At 51.8% G+C, this 19,690-nt stretch overlaps 1 protein-coding gene across 5 annotated transcripts in view; it reads right to left on the reverse strand.

The window, feature by feature from the left end:
* Positions 1-2,882: 2,882 nt before the first annotated feature.
* PRDM11 (PR/SET domain 11) overlaps positions 2,883-19,690 on the reverse strand; it is an 87,333-nt gene continuing 70,525 nt past the window's right edge. For 4 of the 5 annotated variants that reach the window (XM_087423079.1, XM_087423081.1, XM_004436893.3 and 1 more), the window contains 3 exons: positions 17,498-17,685; positions 13,032-13,658; positions 2,883-11,885 (listed from right to left, as the gene is read on the reverse strand). In XM_087423079.1, the coding sequence (XP_087279205.1) occupies positions 9,721-11,885; positions 13,032-13,658; positions 17,498-17,685 (2,980 nt within the window). In that variant the 3' untranslated portion in view covers positions 2,883-9,720. The remainder of the gene's footprint in view (positions 11,886-13,031; positions 13,659-17,497; positions 17,686-19,690) is intronic. The other variant, XM_014792508.2, reaches the window with a different exon arrangement.

Here is a 19,690-nt window from a genome sequence, read left to right on the forward strand (position 1 = left end):
AGAGATGGAGGCAAGCGCCTACCTGGGAGGAGGTGGGAGGAAGCCAGTCTTGGGGCTGACATAGCCGTGGTCACTGTGGCCACTGTGTGATCAGAGCCCTGTGGTGCCTCGTCCTTGCCCGGGTATGGCCTCTCTCAAACAGCCCAGGCTGGAGCATGGCTTCCCATCCGAATTTCCCAATGCTCTTTCTTAGTGATTCAGGGCAGCCTGTTGGCAAGTGGGTGATGGCAGAAACCCTGTTTCAGAAACCCAGGGATTCAAATGAGGGACAAGCAAAGAGAAACCTGTTTTTCCAGCCCCAAACAAACAAAACCTCTATGGAGTCCCTTTTCCCTCGAGAGCCAGGTGAGATGATCTGTTGAGGCAGAAGGTGCCTGAGGATCTCTGGGCTGAGAAGGAAAAGGGGCTCCCATCCAGGCAGAGGCGTCCATGCCACCTGTCAGTGTAGGCGTTGGTGACTCTGAAATAAAAGTCACAGACATCCCCTCACCCAGGGTAGCCCCAGGAATTCCAGGTGAAAGAAGGGAACCCCAGCACTTCCTAGCATCTGCTTTGTCCTGATCTAAGAGGTAACAATACAATAATGATGATGAGCAGTCAGCGTGTGGTAAACCATTCCTCTGCGTGAAGCACAGAAGACACGGACTCAGATAAGTGACTTGTCAAGATCTCACAGCCTGTAAGAGGTCGGGGGGGATTTGCATCTGGTACAGCTCTGACTCTGAGGTCCAGGCTCTAACATACAACCAGTGGCCAAGGGTCTTTATTGGAAAGGTAACAGATGTGTAGGCAGTGGCTTCAAAATGCTTCCTGGAACCATGGAACGGCCAAGCTGGAAGGAGCTGGAACATCTCTCTTCCCCGGGGGATTTAGGGGGCACCTGACTGCACGGAGTGGACATTATCCAAGTGACAAGAGCCAGTTGAAGTGGAGGAGAGCTCCAGCAAGCACCTCAGGGGCGACCTCCAGCTCTCCTGGGTCAAGGCCAGATGTAGCCAGAGGTCAGGTGCAGGGTCATCCTGATCAATGAGGAAACCGAGACAGAGACAGGAGAAGTGGAAGAATCTAGGCTTGCTGCCACCAATACAGCATTGCTGGGACTGCAATTTATCAGATGCCGCTTAAAGTCATTCATTCATTCATCCCTTCAATAAACACTGATTAAGTGCCTACTGTGTGATAGGAACTGCACTGTGGTAGTAAAAAGTCTCCACTTGTGGGCATTACAATCTAGAAGGGGAAGACCGGACACACAACAATCACACACAGACACACACGTACACGCATACACATACGATAACTATACAATTGCACACGGAGATAAGTGTCATGAAGGAAAAGATCAAGGGGAACAATGAACAGTGCCTGGAAGGTGGCTATTTAGAGAGGGTGGTTAGGAAAGACCTCCCTGAGAAGGTGGCATCTTAGCTGACACCTGAGAGGTGAGAAGAGCTCGGCCACCCTGGGAAAAACCATCCCAGACAGAGGGCACGGGGTGCTGGGAGGTCCCGAGGAGGAAAAGGGCTTGGTGAGCCTGAGGAACAGCGAGGAGGCAGTGTGGCTGGAGCACGGTGCAGAGGACACGAGAGGGGCCAGGAGGTGGGCTGCGGCTGGATGGCTCCCAGCTGACGGGTCATGATCAAGACTTTGGACTGAACCCTAAGGGCAGTGGGGAACCACTAGAGGGTTAAGCAGAGAGGATGCCATGACTGGATCAGTGTCTTCAAAAGATCATTCTAGAAATCATCACATAGCAGCCGTTCAGGCAGCTAGCCAGTCTCCTGAGTCTTCTCTCTGAGGTGAACTCAACTTGTCCTTTGAACCTTGGAGAGGGAAGCTAGGGAGCAGCTGGGGGGAAGAGAGGGGGATGGGAATGGACTAGACCTCCCCCCTTACCACATCCTCCCACCCCCACTTTGGGGAGACCAAACTCACGGCCCAGTGCAGACGGAGGATCTTTCTTTTCCTTGCTTCCTGGTGAAGCAATCATTAGCACGTTCCACATAGGGCTGCAAATGTGGGTCAAATCTGGGTGGCCAGCCGTGGGGCTGGGGCCGACCCTGGGGGCTGCTCAGCTATGCCCTTTGCTCCTTCCTCCCCCATTCCCCTGCCTCTGGGAAAAGAAGAGAGCCAGAACATTCCATGGGGACTTGGAGTGGCTTTCACAACAGGAAGCCTCTGCGTGGCCAACGGAGTGGGCCTCCCGGGGCTGAGAGGGACACAGGCTGGGAGAGAATCGGTGGGCACTCAGAAGGCAGAGGCCAAGAAAAGGTAAGAGGGGAGGCCCTGGAAGGAAGCTAGACTGGGAGGAGCTGGGAGTAAGAGGGCTTACCATCTTGGGAGGAAAAAGTAAAAACACTTACTTATGTCTTGTTACGCCCAGCTTCTTTCTAAAACAATTTGGGCAAGTTATCACTTATCACCCACCCCCATACCAGCCATACCAGCCCCATTAGCAAACTATCAGGGAAAGCCCCCTCCCCTGGGACAGGGCCTGGAAGTGGAGAATCCTGCAAGGCAGCTGGAGGGAAAATCAGAACTACCATTTATCTCCAATAGCTCTGTGCACTTCCTTGGAGACTCTTGTGGGATAAATGCACTTGGGGGCAGACAGCTTTATTTTAAATGGTTTCCGTTACACCTCCTTCCCGCCTGACGGGTGGTTGGGGCATGTAGATTACCTGCTGGAAGTGGACTTGATCGAATGCGGGAATACTGAGCACAGCAGGAAGGGACTTAGACGGCCTCTTCTAGATTCTTCCACTCTGGCAGCAGGCAGGCTCCTAACCTGACTCTGGAGCCCCTGTGAGGGGACCCATTCTGAGAGGCCCTGAGCCCAGGCCTGGGGGAGAGGCAAGGAGGTAGACATTCCACCTTGGTGAGTAAATTTAAATGCTTTTATTAACAATCTTCTTACATTACAAGGATAATATGACAAAAGGAAAGTTTCTGCGTACATATTATGATAAACCAACATAGCTCTATTTGTATCCAGTGTCCTAGGTCCCGTCACACAGGTACTATAAAGCGTAGTCTGCAAAATAATAACATCGAGTTTTTTCTTTTTAAGAAAGAAAGTATTAACATATTAATATGCGTGTGATAATAGACTCCTAGGTATTGCCCCCCACCCCCACTTTATTTTTCCTTTGTGATTGAAATGAAACGGTTCAGCAGCGTGGGGGTGGAGAGGAGAGAGACAGGGGCTGAAAAAACCCAATCAGACTGCTGGCTCTTCCCGAGAGACAAAAGTGGAGACTGAGGGGCGCCCGAGGGCAGCCCGGCCCTTGTCTTTTTGTGAGCAGTATTGTGACCGGCTGTTCTCCTCTGGACGGAGGGCCGGTGTCCTGGATGCCCCATGGCATATGCTCTCTCTCTGAGGTACAGTGCATTGTGGGATTGCTACCCGGGGATGCCCATCTCCTGGCCACCGCAGCGGGAGGAAGGCTCGGGCCGGGCCTGGTCTCCCTGGAGCCGGGCACTGGAGGGTGCTCCGAGACCCGGTTGGCAGCTAGCTGTGGCTCAAGGAGACCCAGGCGGACGTGGAGGAGAGAGGAGGTGGGCGTTGGCAGAACAGACCCGGCCCGGACCGTAGTATAGGGTGGGTCTTCTGGAGACTGAGGTACGTTGGTAGGATGGTGGGGGAGAGTAGGACCGGAGGTCAGAGGAGGCTCGGGGATGGGTGATAAGTGCCTTCAGAGAGCCAAAAGGCAGAGGCTGGTCTGGAGAGCAGAGGGTGCGGCTGCCCGCTGTCGCCCACCCTCTGCAGCCCCACCAGCCCCTCCTCCCCTGCCTCCGGGGGAAGGAAACTACAGAGAGAAACCTGGAAGCCGAACGGGCTTCTGATTCCGTCAGGGCTGCACAAGCCCTCCGTCATGCTGCCAGCTGCACCAGTGCCCCCTCGGGCCCCAGACATCCCGCCCGGCTGGCGGGGGGAGCAGGGACACGCCGAGGCAGGCACCCTCCCCAGCGGAAGTGGGTAAGCTTGGGCATCGGGCTCGGCCTCTGCCTCGAGTCACAGAATCAGAACAGTGTACGTGAACTAAACCTGCCTGTGAGGGTGGCGGTGGGGTGAGGGGTCACTGGGCCCCCGTGCGGGAGAGGGAGGAGCGTTGTCCTGAGTGCAGCCAGCAGCAGCAGCTGTGCAAAGTGGGCTGGGCCAGTGCCCTGCTTCTGAACTGGAGTTGCCACTGAATTTGAGTGTGCGGATATGTCCCTTCCACCCTTCCCTGTTAGCTGATGCCCCCCGCCCACTGCACTTCTGTGCCCTGGCAGGCAGTGGTGGAGCGGGCGAGGGAGGCCAGGACGGCTGTACTTCAGAGGTTTGGCCTTTAGGGGGCAGCAGACGCATCGAAGGGGGGAGGGGCGGCATCTTTCCTGGACCGCTCTCGGTCCAGTTTGCACCTTTCCTATTGCCACGGATGCTGCTCATTCCTGGCGGGGGAGGGTATTTGGAGAAATTGTGCAGTGGTCCCTCCACCAGGGGTCAGAGACTATGTCCCACTGCCAAGCAGCAGTGGCCACCTAAGGGTAGGCTTGCGGTGGGGGGCGGGGGGGACGTCGGGGGGGCCTTCAGCTGGAGCTCAGGGGGTGAGTATATCTCCTTCCACCCTCAGACCAAGCCTGCGGTAGAGGAGAGAAAGTGCACGGAGAGGGCCGGGACCCAGTTACTCTCCTCTCCATCACTCCGGGTGGGAGGCCCCGTTCCCAGCAAACCCCGCCTGCTTAGCCCCCATCTCCCCGTGAAAAGGCTCTGCCTCCTCCCTCTTCGCACGACACAGCGACAGGCTTTCCCGTTGCTCTCCCAGCTCTCTATAGACTCTATTTTTATATCTATTTAAAACATAGAAATGTATAAATATATAGGATATTATTTATAGATATATAGACGTGATTTCTCTCTTACTCTGTGTGTATACGTACTGTATATGTCCATATATACAATATATATGCTGTAGCGTTTGTGTTATACACTGCACATACCCCTGCTGCCATGCACTCTCCTAGGGAGATGGGATTGCATAGGTTAGTTCCAGGGCGATACCACTTGGAGGGATGGGGAGGGGGGAGCCAGATGGAAGAGGAGGGTCGTACCATTTTCCTCCCAAAAGGGCACTTTTTCTCCCTCTGGCTAACACACAAAGATCACCTCAAAGGCTCCTTAAAACATCACAGCTCCATCCACCCAGCTAAAGCACCCTGTCAACAGAGACCAAGTGAGTGAAAATTAGGAGAAAGACCCTGTGTGTCTTTTGACACAATCTTTCCTCCTCAAGGTGAGAGGAAACCAGACTAGAAGCCATGACCCAGCACCGGCTCCCCCAGGAGGCCAGTGTCTGGAATGGGACTGTCCCAAACTCACCCTCTTGACTATGGAGGACTGGCCCTGGTTTCGGCCATCCCAGGCTGGCCTGGCTGGGCCTGCCGCGTGAAGGGGCCAGGTCCAGTGGGACTGGAGCCTTCTGCCCAAACGGGCTGTAGGGACCAAGAAAAAGCAAAATTCTGCTTGGAAATCAACCCAGACCGTGAGCCCAAAGCTGCTCTAGATGAGGAAGTCCTGTTCCTCGAGGGGGTGGGAGGAAAAATGACAGGGGAGGAATCTAGAAGAGAACTTCTATTTCAACCCTAGGCCACCTTCTGGACCCCAGGAGGCTCCAGGTAAACAGCTAGAAGGATGCCAGCCTCACAGCCCAGGCCGGGCCCAGTCTGTAGCCCGTTTCAGGCTCTCCACGACCATGTTCGGCATTCAACACGCTTTCCCCTTTCTCTTCTTGGTATCACTTCCAAACAAATGGAAAATATTTCAACATTACCTTAAATAATGACAAGGTCCTTTCTCCGAATTAAAGGGTTGATATAAGCAAGTCAAGAACAGGGAGTTCAGCAAGACAACTCAACATGAAAACACACAGCAGGGGCTGGGGCCACGTCCCCCACCTGCCCCTGATTCAGGGCCCAGCACTGACCCCGGCCATGGAGGGATCCTGGAACCGCAGATTGCGCTCATTCTCAAGCGAGGATGAGGAAAGGAGGATCTGCCCAGCATGACAGGATGTTGCAGGCAGTCATCAAAAAAAGAAAGCTGGTGTTCCGGATGCCTGGACCCGGGCATTCAACCAGGCCAGCCAAACTGGGGGATTCTGACATGGTAAGAGTCGCAGACGGGGCTGGGCTGTCCTTGGGTTTCACAGATACTAGATGGCAATGGGTCTTTTTCTCCTCCATCGAGGAGAAGCAGACCATTTTAATCACAGGGGCTGCTGGCTCCCAGGGTCTGCGGTGTATCTGCTTGGCACAATTGGCCACTAATCTGATCTCACTTCCCACCTCCTCCAGGAACCGAAGAAAGTCACTAATCAGCCAGCCCGATTAGGATAACTCTCAACCCCAGAGATGCAAACATTTCATTCTAAGCCAGTGGTTGTCACTCCCAAGCCAGGGGCTGAGTCACGCCTGAAGCGACCACATTTAGGATGCAAGGACCGCCCACCCACAGCTTTCTATACCCATCAAAGGGAGGTTAGGCCAGCCAAGCATGTGGTTCCCTGGGCTGGACCCCCAGGGTCCCATCAACCCAAGAGTCCTTCTCAAGAGGGCAGAAGAGTGGAAACGCCTATGATAGAAACCACGGGTAATCACATGCAGCATTCACAGGATAGAAGCATGGAGCCTCCTGGGAGCATCCAGGCTGAGAAAAGACCCTGTGTAAATTGCAGTGGTGTGTCACCCAAATTGTCCCCTGGTTACTCCCTGTCCCAAGGCAAAGTGGCCTTCAGCGTGTGTGACACGGCCCAAGCCTGGCTGAATTCAGCAGAAGTCACGAGCACCCCGAGTTTCGGAGGCGCTTTGCCAAACTTCTAGACCCGCCAGAGAGCTCATCCTCCCGGAGGTCTGGAGCCTGGCTCAGCAGGTGACCACGTGCAGCAACACGCTGCCGGCAGCTGCTCGTGCTTCTAGCCCAGAGGCAGGTCACCAGCTCCCAGCTCTCTCAGGAGATACAGGGTACACGCTGGCATTGGCCCGAAAGATTATTTTCCTGCTCTGCATAAAAATTTGAGCTAATTTTGGCCATACCCTCTTGCGAGGAAACCATTGCAGCCCCGACTAGGTGCTCAGGCAGACATCAATGATTCTCCCTTCCTGGTTTTCAAACGAGTGGTCCAGGGGATGACTCCCAATGTAGTGGGTGGGGAGGAGCAGAGGGAGGAACGAGAAGGAGTAAGGCAACTGGTGGCTAGAAGAAAGGATCCCAACCCACTGTTTCTGGCCCCCACCAAGGCCCACCTTACCAGCCCTCTCTGCCCTCAGCCCATCTTAGTCTGTGTGATGTTCCAAGAAAGCGCCCACAGACAGTGGTCTGTGTGTGTGGTGGAGAGGAAGCTGGGGACGGAAAGGTGGAACCTCGTGCTGGCAACAGCCTCTCACTTGACCACAGTTACCGTCCCGGATGGGAGGAGCCGGAGGGAGAGGGACATCGCCTTAAAGTGGGGAAATGGAACGAGGCTGGGAATTTCAAAGCATCAGAAAGGGCTTCGGGTCTTTCCTTGCTAGTTCCGGCAAACTCTCTCCTTGTTCAGAGGAGGGCGGGGAGTATGTGCGACTGGGGAGGGGGGAGAGGGGTGAGTGTCACCAGGCAGGGGTGCATTGATTTGTTGAAGAAGGCAGCATATGAGGCCTGGCAGTGGGAAAGTCAGAGAAAACCAGTTTTTTTTTGTTTTGTAACATGCTACATCACTGTTGAAAACAAACAAAAAAGTTTCAAAAATAATATATAATATATATAATATATTTATATAATGAAAAGCTATTGACTAGCAGCAATGATTCTAAAGTTATCTTAGCACCAAGACCATGGGGGTGGGGGAAGGAATCTGTGGGGGGTGAAGGGACTGGCAGGACAGGAAGGGGGGGTGACATGTTCAGTGTTGATGACATTTCCACTACGGTTCTCAACGGTGGCGTGAGGCCTCAGAGACAAGATAAACCAAGAAGGAAGGAAGCCACCACAGTTTTATAATGTCTGAGCCAAGCAGGTTGGGGACACTGGGGCCTTGCCTGTGGCCAGATCACATCAACCATCCTTTGCCCACCCTCTGCCAACTGAGAGGGGTGGCTCCCAACAGCACGGACCACGGACAGTACAGATCTTCCTCCCCCCCCCCAAAATGACCTGCACCCACGATACAGGATCTCTGCATATCAAATATGCATAAGTCAGACGTGGAAATATGAACAGAAGTTTTTAACAGCGCACGCACATTTTTTTTTAAAACTCCCTTGCGAGGTATACTGGTAGTTAAATGAATGAAAGAGTATTGATCAGACTCCTCTAGCTTAAACCACTCCTTGCCCCAGGGAGTAGGCAAGTGGCTATTTCTAAAGCTTATATCGTGGTTCTGTGTGTGTGTGTGTGTGTGTGTGTGTGTGTGTGTGTAGGCTGATGCCTTGAGAGTCCTGTCTTACCTCTTGTTTCTGCCTTTTCTTTAGGACATCTCTACCCTGTTCAAAAAAGGAAGTGTTCACAGGCATAGGTGAATTACTCGGTCTCCCCCTGCCTTCCTGCCAGGCTGTGCTTCTTACCAGCCTGTTGCAAAAGAAAGACCCAATCTCTAGAGACTCTCATTGGAGTCACGCGTGACCCAGGGCATGACTTGCATTGACATCTCCTGCCACTGAACTATAGCAGGCATCTCTCGATTATTAAAGGAAAACAAAAATACCCCCAACACATTATATGATTATAAAGACAGAGTATAAATAATTCATGTAAATTGAATATAGACTTTTCATTTTACTTGTTTTTAGCCAAAAATCGCTGCCCTCTTGGGGTCTGGACTTCTTGGCTCTTCATTTCCCCCCCCAGCCCTGGATCTGAATGGAATTATACTATTTTATCCCACACCATGTGAAAACAGGAATGCAAAAAGCTTACCCCCTCTCCCATCTCTAGGATTTCAAGCTCAGTTATAAGGCAATTTTGCCTTCAGTATAACAGGTGAGATCTTTAGGATCCAGGGGCTGGAAGGAGGGAATCAATAACCCAGGGACGGGAGAGGTGACAGAGGAGGGGAGAGGTGGGCGTCACAGTTTGACTGACACTTTGTTTCTGAGACAGTGAAGGAACACTCGTCAGGAAATGAATAAAAATCTCTCAAGCTGAAGTCAGATGGGAGAGGAAGAAAGTCAAACACCCCAATCCAGATACACCACCCACCCTATCCAAAATCAGAGATCTGACTCAGCTGGACCAGCATGGCAACGAAGAGCCCAAGAAACCCCCATCAGAAAACCAAACAAGCAAAGAAAAGGCAAGAACATACACCTAAACCCGAACCCCTCAACCCCCAAATGAAAATATCAACAAAAACGAGCTACCTAGAGGTGATGACAGAGACCCGTCATTTTAGCTTATGCTGTTGGTTGACTGTTGGGTGGGAACACGTGTGGCCCCAGCACATGCTTCTGTGAGTGAAAATGAGTTGCCACATATGTTGCAGCTGCCAAATTTTGTAGACAAGAGTCAGTTTCCGACATTATTCCTTTCTGAAAGCTCCCAGTAGCTTCTGGTGGACGTGTCACCTTGGTTTTTAAAAATTTTCAGTGTGGGTTTATATATATATATATATAATATAATATATATATTTATATAATATATCAAAGCTTATGAGTATAGATTAAAAAAATATTCAACAGCTTGGTGAACTCTGTGACGCCGGCCCCCTAAATATCCGGGTAAAACTCCGCTCCGTGGTCCACCGTCTGCAGGACTGGCTTCTGTTCCAGCGCAGACACTCTGCTGAGGACCTCGGCGGAGAGTGTGTAACTGTTGCCAGACTTCTCCTCAAACCAGCTGTCCAGGGCTCGCTTGGCATCGAAGTTGGCAATGGGCGGGCCGTTGACAGCGATTGTCAACAGGTCGCTGAGCTGCTCCAGGGTCAGGCGGGAGCGGTGGTTTTTGCGGACTCGCTGTAGGGCATTTCGGCCTTTCTCGCAGCACGCGGTGGAAGTGGGGAGGACTTTGAGGACCTGGATGATCTTGTTCAAGAGCGGAAACCTCTGTTTGTACTTGCAAATGTGGCCGATGAGGTCTTTGAAGCCATTTTTGGTATAGTAATCAGCCTTGAGTTCCCGCCACTCCATCAACAGACTCCCCCGGGGGTCCAGCCCTTCCCTACAGACATCCCGGGAAAAGGTCGGGATGGCCTCCAGGTGATCAAATATCTGAACCATATCCTCCTTGCCGTAGCTCATGAGCTCCTCGCTGTTCCTGGGCCAGGAGGCCAGGTCGAACACCTGGCAGGCCTTCACGAAGATCCGGCTGCGGGAGTCGAACCTCTGAGCCAGGATCACTTGGGTCTTCTGGCAGATCTTCTCCCTGATGGACTGGAACTTGGCTTCAGCCACCCTGAGGTTCTTCATCGCGATCCCGTTGAAGCTCTCTCGGAAGTTCTCCTCGAACTCCTGCAGGTACTCCCCCGGGGAATCGGCCAGCCGGCTGATCTCCTGGATGGCCTCCTCGATCTTGTCGTCCACCTGGGACACCAGGAGGTACTCGCCCTGGAAGACGTAGGCCAGGCGTGAGAGCACGGCGGTCACGTCCAGAAGGAAGTAGATGAGCTTGATGGACTGGTAGTCCATGAGGAACTGCAGCAGGGCCAGCGCGATGGCCGAGGCGTCCGCCCGCTGGGTCTGGCTGCTGACGTCCTTGAGGTGGGCCACCACCTCCAGGTAGTCCTTGATGAGCGCATTGAGGACGTTCTGCTCTCCGATGATCCACCTCACGGCCCGGATGTCCCCCAGGAACTCCGTCTCCTCGCAGAGGGTGGAGGCCGTGGAGCGCAGCTCGCACATGAGGCGCGGCGAATAGCGGTAGAAACTCAGCAGCTGTTTCAGATTGTTCTCCAGCTCCTCCAGGCAGGGGAGCTCCTTCCCGCTGATGGCATCCAGGACCTCCAGGTGGGGCCGGTGCACCATGAAGGGCAGGCAGAGCAGCCAGGGCAGCGTCTTGCGGATCGTCATGAACATGCTGGCGCGCAGGCTGGCGGTGATGTTGGCCCCGTCTACGCCCAAGCCAACGGTCGGCTTCTCATCCTGCAACCGGATGCCCAAGGCAGAAAAGGCCCGGTCAAGGGCCTGGAGATAGCTCTCTGTGCTGGAGAAGCCCAGCTCCTGCAGGGACAGGAACTCCGTGGCCGGGGGCCCGTCGCTGCTGGTGTACTGGACGTAGACGGCTACCGTGTCGGCCAGCAGGTCGTCGCTCTGCCCATCGAGGATGATGCTGAGGCAGGGTGACTGGCGGATGCGCTCCACCAGGTCTTCCCGCAGGGCCCGGGCGATGTGATGGATGAGGATCTGGCAGTCTCCCTCGTTCATGTACTGGTCCACCACCTTGAGCTCGCACTTCCGCAGCAGCTCGGCCAGCGGCCGGAAGTGCAGGTAGGGCCTGCCCTCGAGGGCCAGGTGGTAGGCGGTGTTGAAGAGCAGGGTCATGTTGCGGCACATCTCCTCCGTCTTCTCGGGGTGCATGCGGAGCTTGTAGAGCTGCAGGCACTTCTTGTGAAGGTTGCTCTGGCTGTGGAGCTTGATGGTGTGGATCTTGAACTGCTTGGAGCCGATGATGAAGGCTGAGGTGCGGGAGGACTGCACCGTGTACTGGCGGCAGACGTGGCACCACATCTCGTTGAGGGTCGGGGAGTACCGCAGGAACCAGAACTTCTTCAGCCACTCCTGCTTAAAGCGCCGGATGCGGCGGCCCGTGGCGGACGACAGCTTGGAGGGCTCATCGGTGGCGGTCGTCATATCGTTGGAGACAGATTCGTCTGCCGAATCGACCTCCTGGTCATCATCCTCCATGATGGCGGGGCCAGAGACCATGCTCTCTGAGGCTGCAAGACAAATGGGAAAGAAACATTTACACCTGGTGGAAAAAAACAGACTTTTCCAAAAGGAACAGGAAATACTGCCCGAAAGGTAGGTCATGTGAAACAGAAGCCAATTCCTACAACACACTGAATCCCAGCCCAGAACTAGTCACACACTCAACAAGAGTGTGTGACTTTTCCTCTTTGTGGATGACCCATGGTGACCGCCATGCTCCAGGCTACCTGCCCCCACCCTCCACTAGTGGGTGCTCGAGGAACTTGTATGTTCCATGTCAACTGAACACAACCAGGAGAGCAGATCTGATGGAGGAACAAAGCACATCCAACATTGCAAAATCACAGAGCAAGGATGTGGGTGGGACGCGTTTGTCCCACCATGAATGCGGTCAGAGGAGGCGGGCTGCCCTGGAACGGATGCAGCTTCGACACGGCCCCAGGTTATTTCAGAATCAGAATGCAGATAGTTAAAATGCGTGCCTTGAACATCTGAAACACCTCCTTCTGAGCTCAGGGATGTGGTTAAAATAGGAAGTGCTATGTAAATACTCTAACTCATCTGCTGATGTGCACTGAAAAAGCTTCCTCGTTGTCAACCAACTCCAGAAGATCCAGGCAGCCACAGAAAAGGGCAAAGGAATGCAGCTAAAGGCCCCGTACCCCATCCTAAAACTCCAGGCAGGGGAGCTAGGACCACGTGTGGCAGAACAGCAATTTGGGGACAGAAGAATGAGGCTGTGTTCGCGGACTGAGTTCGGGAAGGCAGGGAGCTCTCCCCCACAGGACACCTACTGGAGACTGGGGGAAGAGAAAAGATTGGGTTTAGAAGTTGGGCTTTGGGGTAAGACACCATCAGGACCACCAGAGAAAGGCAACGGGTCAAGAACACAGCGCACACCCCTCCTGCAGCGGAATTTCCTTTATTGACGAGGAGGATACAAGAGCAAGTCGTAAGCACCCCACCGGAGCTGCAACCGCCTGTCAGAGGCGCCGGAGGGCGTGGGCTGTGGCCGGAGCCCACCTCCGCCTTACACGCCTCAGGTCTCCCCGCAGGAGGCTCCCACCGAGAGTGCTTGGCCACCCTCCATTCTGCCCACCGACAGCAATCTCGTGCTCGTCCCTCTGACAGCAATCCCATCCACACCAACTTACCTGCAGGGTCTGAGAACTCTGGGAGCTCCAATACCTGCGCTGGCAAAACGGGGGGCTCAGGCAGCTTCCCAGACTTAAGCATGTCTAGCTCTGCCTGGAGTTCTCGGACCTTCTTCTTTAGGCGAATACAGTTAGGGCAGAAGGAGGTGGTGGGAAGCTCATGAGGGTCGGAGGCAAGGGAGGCCTCGGCGGGACTGTCGGCCTTGAATGACGAAGGCTCCTCTTCTTCATCCTCCAGTGGGCCTGGCTCCTTGGAAGCCCCCTGGGGGGCCTTCCAGTCCCCCTCCCCCTGGGTCCGGCTGACATTCGGCACGCCATGCGACACGGTCATTGCACACCGACTGTAGGCGTCATCCGGGTACTTGGGGACTTTCCTGATGACCAGCGAGGTGCTCAGAGCCAGCTGGTGGGCTTCTACCTTCGCAGATTCCAGTGAGGCCTCCAGCACATCCTTGAAAATGAGGTCAATTTTCTTCTTCTTGGCCTGGGGGTGCACGTCCCCCTCGTCGAAGCCACGCTTATAGGGACTTTTGCCCTGTCTCAACACAGGGAGCTGAATGGGACCCCTCAGGTCTTCTGGGTTATCCAGAGCCTGCTCAGACTTCTCCCTCTGCAACCTCTTCTCTCCTAGGAAGGAAAACCAGGTGTGAGGAAGTGGGGAAAAGCCCCGAGGCGGAGAAACCAACAGAAAACAAGCCAGGCCTCCCGTTAGGAAGTCGCTTGACACATCCCTCTGGGGCTGGCTTTGTGGGGCAGGTGTGATGAAAAGGGAGAGACATCACTCAGTGGCTCATGGGGTCTAGAGTCAGAGGCCCCCAAAAAGTGGGAAGAACTCTTTTTAAAGAGACCATTTCAATGGAGCTTTATGTATACAAGCTCTACAATCATAAGTTGAGAGAATGCTACAGGGGAGGGGTGTTGGAAGTTCTTTCACAGGTACGTGCCATCTGATCATCCTAGAAGATGACACCCCACCAGATCAAACTGATCAAATCAGAGCTAAGTGATATGGATTCCCCAACCCTCCAGGCTTCTCCTCTAGTCCCAGCAATTACAAGGTGGCTGCTTCGACTTGGTAAAAGGTACACACAAACCACGAGTCCCACTCCTTCGTCTCCAGAGAGCCCGCATTACAGCAACCGTCCTTTCGAGTTCTCCCCATAATCAGAAGATGAGGACTACGTGGGAAAGCATGACCTGAATCTCTCTGGTTCTCACTGATGACCAAGGCAGGGGTACCTACAGTTGCTACGGGCATCAAGATGGCAGCCTCCAACAAGATACAGAACAGCATGACCACACTTACCCAAAGCATTCTCAAAATATAGCTGTGTTTCCTCACCTGAAAATGCAAAGGGCCTTCCCTTTTCTATTTCTTTCTATCTTGTGAATGACTTCAAAGACCTTGGTGAGCTCCCCAACAATAAATTATTTCAGCCTGATTCTTTAAAATGGCTGACACAGTTTCATAAATTGCTACGGAAGTGCAGATGCTGCCTAAGAGGACAGTGCTTAGGGGGACCCTCAGAAGGTCCTGACGGCAGCCTGAGGAGCTCAGAAATCTCAAAGGCTTCCCAGCTCAGGGGTAGGGTCCTGGGAGATGTGACTCTGAGCAACGAGTTGACCTGAGTGTATGTCGTAATTAGGCTCCTGATAGCTGCGTTTGCTAAAGGCCTCCGAGTGAAGGCCACGGGATCTCCATGTGCAATCCAGATGTTCCAGAGTGACCGAGCTTCGCTTCCCACAGCTGGCATGGGGTGCTGTGCCCTGGCCTGTGTGTGACTCCAGGTTTCCTCCAGGTGACAGCACAAAAGGGAGTAACCTATTCAGGATGCCCCTTTTCTGTGCTCACATGAATGCTTAAGAATCGACCTCATCTCCAAGGCTCCTGAAACTCAGGCAGCTCCTGGAGATGAAGAGAACTTCTAAAAAAATGCAATATGTTTGTATTATAGACCAGATATGACACTTGCCCATTTAGAATCTCCAAACATCAAGGGCCACCCTTTCACTTTCTGGACCAATCAGGCAGCAAACAGCTGAGGATGTTGGGAGTTCAAGGCTACAAAGCACCAGGGATTCCTCATGCCTCTCTGCTCAAAGACAAGGTCATTCAAATTTCCTAGGATGAGCGAGAGACCTCTTTGAACTCAAAGGCTTCCAGAAAAATCTATGGACCAAAAACAACATTTAAGCATTATGAAATTGATTCCAAAGCCTCCATAAACCACAAGGGAAAACACCACAAAGTAAATCAATGACTCAAAGGCGATCAAATAACATAAATTCTCTGAATACAGCATTAGAGGCAACCTATTCTTAAAAGATAACCACGAAGGAGTAATTTACACTCTCTTCAGGAAGCAGCTCTCAGCTCCAACTCATGTCTCTACTTAATGACTAATAATTCACACTCTGGCCTTTATCAAGGCTCCAGCCTTCAATTACAACAAACTCCTTCCACGTAAGACTTTCAGTGATTGAGGGATCCCCCTTCCAGAGCAGGATGGGCATGCCCATCTAGGATACCACTAACCCTATCCAGAGTCCGCCAAAGCTACAGGCTACAGAGACACACGTCTAAAGGCCACTGAGCTCCACGACTGCTCCCAAGGGCTTTACAACCAAGGCCACCCACTGCTCTGGCCTTGCGCCGCAGTGGTTTTCAGCTTCCTTTCTGTTTCCTACTGCTCAGCCTGGCTGGGAATAGACACGCCTTCCTCCTGCATCTTCACATGTCTCCATGTAGCCCGTTTCACGTCTCTCTGCCACGCCTCCTTCGAACCACTCCTGAAAGCTCACTCCCTTCTCTGAGCATTCCCCTTGGGTCTCAGGGCTCTCTGAGGATGACGCAGCTTGAGTGCTTTGGAGAAGACACTGGGAAAAAAGGACATTACAAATCCAGAAGAATTCAAGATCATGGCCAAGGGATGGAACCTGTATCCTCAGCCATGACTTCTCTTGGTTTCCTTTTCTTCTGGTGGTATGACTCTTTTGCAGACTTCTTGGCTGTCTTCATTTATTTCTTCTTTTATCCATTCAACAGAGATTTATTCAGCACCTGCTATGTATCAGACAATTTTACACGAGGCATCTCCAGAGGTCAAATGGAAACCATTGCAATCTCATCATGGAAACATGCCTTCCCAAGTGAAATCAGCATGGGCCCAAACCCCATCCGAAGAAGACAGGAGATGAGTTTGTCTATCGGGCCTCCTCTCACTGCCCATCCAATCTCCAGATACCTTTTACCAAGTCAGGCAGCAGCTGTGTACCCAGTGTCGACCACCTGCTTTGTTCTGTTTTGTTTTTACAGATACCTTGATTTCAATGGGTCACTCCCACCCCCTTTCATCTTCTCCACTCATATTCCAGATGAAGCTTTATTTCCAATAAGTAGGTCAGCCAGGAACATGATATGGTGGGGCTTGGGTATAGCCTGGGTTCTTGGGACCAGATGGACTCTGGGTCTTTGGATGCTGGTTTTAGTGCAGGAAGGTCCCACTGAAAGAAAGACCTGGACTCACCAGTTTGCCCTGGCCAGACTGAGGATGGAGTGAAGAGGCAAAGGGCTGGGGGTTGGGGAGTATTTTAAACCACTTGCAAATGTCTCATTTAAATGGAGCCTGGATGGACACCCACCCACCAGGCCACCACCCAAACCTAAGGTAACCTTCCCACCTCCCTCCAACCTTCTCCTAATACACATTGCTTTGTCACAACATGTCATTAGGACTGCCAGTAATGAGACCAGGAGGAAGCAGGGAAGAGACTAGTTTTGTCTGTCTGTCTGCGTAACACTGTAGGTTAGAGCTTAGACCCTGGACTCAAACAATGTGGGTCAGAAACCCAGCTCTGCCCTTCCCAGCCATGTGACCCTGAGTGGTTTATCTGATGCTCAGTTTCCACATTTGTAAGATGGGGGTAATAATCCACATGGGATCATTAGTATTAAAAGTTTACACTGAGGGCTCACAATGATCAAGGCAGACATTGTTCTAAATGTGGTACGTATGTCACCCCACCCAATTCTCACAGCACACTTATGGGGTAGGCTCTACCGTTGTGATGATCACATGGGACACTGTAGAAAACCTGCTTAGCACAAATTAAGTACTTAATGAGTGTTACCTATGATTGCCATTATTATTGAGGTGGAGACAGTTTATAACATCTTCCCATCAATTTGAGTTGGGGAATCAGGATCCATTTTGATTAAACTTACGTGCGTGGCTTTGGGGACTTGTCTTCCTCCCTCAGACTGTGAAATGTCCGTAACGGGGTTTCTGAGACCATTTCTGAGGGATGAGAACTTACTGGGTTGGCCATGGCCCATCCCAGAGCTGCTGCTCAGACCTAGAGCATCCTTCCCCGAGTCCCTCTGGGTCTCCCCCTTGCTGGCGTGCTGTATTTCCCATCGGTTGTCTTAGGAACTCTAGAGAAGCATTTCGAGTGTGGGCACTCACCTCTGGCCAGATTGCGGTGGATGGTTTCCTGGGACATGCTGTGCAGGCGCTTCATATAGTCCTCGCTGTACCAGACCCGCAGCCGCTCCCCGGGCCGGATGTCCCTGCAGGCCCGGAAGTAGATGCGCTCGCTGTGCTGGAACGCCAGCAGGTTCTGCTCCCTCTCCTCCCGGGAGATGACCACGTACCTGGGGGCGAGGGGGAAAGGTGAGAACGCGGGGGCCACTCCTGGGTGAGTGTCTGCCGGTGCCAGGCAGGTGCGGGTGGCTAGGAGTCCTTGGCGCGTGGACACGTGCAGAAGTCTACAGGGCAGCTACCTTGTCGAGGAAAGGGACACCAGCGAGAGCCAGTCTCTTGTCTCAATGTCACTGTTTTGTGTGACCTTGAGCAAACCTCTGAACCTCTGAGAATCTCTGTTTTCTGAGACTGGAAAGACACCTGCCCTGCATACCTTCCAGGTTCTGGTAAATATAAAATTCAACACCTGATATAAAGGCGATTGGAAAACTGAAGGATCATCTCGTCTCCTCTTGCCTAACTTTTAACTGCAGGGGTCCCCAGACACCTACAGGCCTCGGATGGTGGTAAGGGTGGGGTCTTTGAACTGTTTTCAGTATTTCACAAAGCCTAGCAGAAACAACCCATGTGAAAAGGGTGCCCAAGAAATCGATTAATAAATGCTAAAGATCAAAATCTTTAAAAATAGGGGGTCTAATAGTGACAGCAGAGGAAGGTAAATAAGAGGCCATGAAAGGTTGGCAACCGCTGGTTAATCTAAGTCATTTTAAGGTGAGGAAACTGAGGCTCAGAGAGGCTAAGTGACTTGCCCAAGGTCACACAGCTAATAAACAGGAGACGGAGCTTTGAGGTCTGTGCTTTTCCCAGTAGAACTCATGGCTCCTATGTGGGCATGTAAAGTACCAACGCAGCAAGGCACAGATAACTTTAAAGTTCTTTCAAACCCTCAGAATCACCCATTCTCCTTCTAACGACATTTCCAACATCCAACCTGGCCCCTCACTCACCTCCAAAAGGTGAGATGACCCATCATCTGCAGAGAAGTGGAGGGGTACAGATCAAAAGGGCAAGAGGAAATTATTGGGAGTTTTAGGGTTTGGTGCTACACGAGTGTCTAGGAAATGTATAGTCAAAAATAAACTTCTTTTCCTTATGCTATGATTTGTCTCAAAGGCCAGGGAAGAAATCAGTCTGTCCAACTGACGTAGCCCAGAAAATTGCATTTGGAGCAGTCTGGGGGAACAATAATTCACAGAAAATTCCAGATGAGGAATAAACAACTGAGAAGTATTCAGCATCACTAACAGGAAACGCAAAGTAGCACATTTTGTGTCTCATTGGCACAGATTTTTTTTTTAATGACAATATCTGTATTGGTAAAGGTAGTGAGAAAAAGGTGTCATGCTAATGATGGAAAATAAACTAGCACAAACTTTTGAAAAACAAACTGGCAATACACACTTGAACTAGTCTTTGCACACCCACGTTCATAGCAGTATTATTCACAATAGTCAAAGGTAGAAGCAACCCAAGTGTCCATGGATGGATGAATGGATAAACACACTGTGGTATATCCATCCAACGGAGTATTACTGAGCCTTAAAAAGGAAGGAAATTCTGACACATGCTACCACATGGATAAACCTTGAAAACATTATGCTAAGTGAAATAAGCCAGTCACAAAACGACAAATACTGTATGATTCCACTTGCATGAGGCCCTTCTATGAGTAGTCAGATTTATAGAGACAGAAGGTAGAATGGTCGTTGCCTGGGGCTGGGGGGAGGAGGAAATGGGGAGTTAGTGTTTAATGGATACAAAGTTTCAGTTGGGGAAGATGAAAAAGAGTTCTAGAGAAGAATGGTGGTGATGGTTGCACAACAATGTGAATGTACTTAATGCCACTGAAGTGTACACTTAAAAATGGTTAAAATGGTAAATTTTGTTGTGTATTTTGCCACAATTTTTTAAAAACTAAAAAAAAGAACAATAAGATGCGAACCAAGTATGCAAACTCTGCATACCACCATGCTGCCTGTAACACTGTTTATAATAGTGCACAAGGAAACACATCTACACGTCTAACACTAGAGAAATGATTTTGTAAACCGTAGAGTATTCGTACAATGGAATGTTACTCATCTATAGAAAAGTGTTTTCAGAGAATCTTTCATG

Source organism: Ceratotherium simum, chromosome 34 (genome assembly GCF_057802395.1).
Source record: "Ceratotherium simum simum isolate JZ-2026a chromosome 34, ASM5780239v1, whole genome shotgun sequence".
NCBI lineage: Eukaryota > Metazoa > Chordata > Mammalia > Perissodactyla > Rhinocerotidae > Ceratotherium > Ceratotherium simum.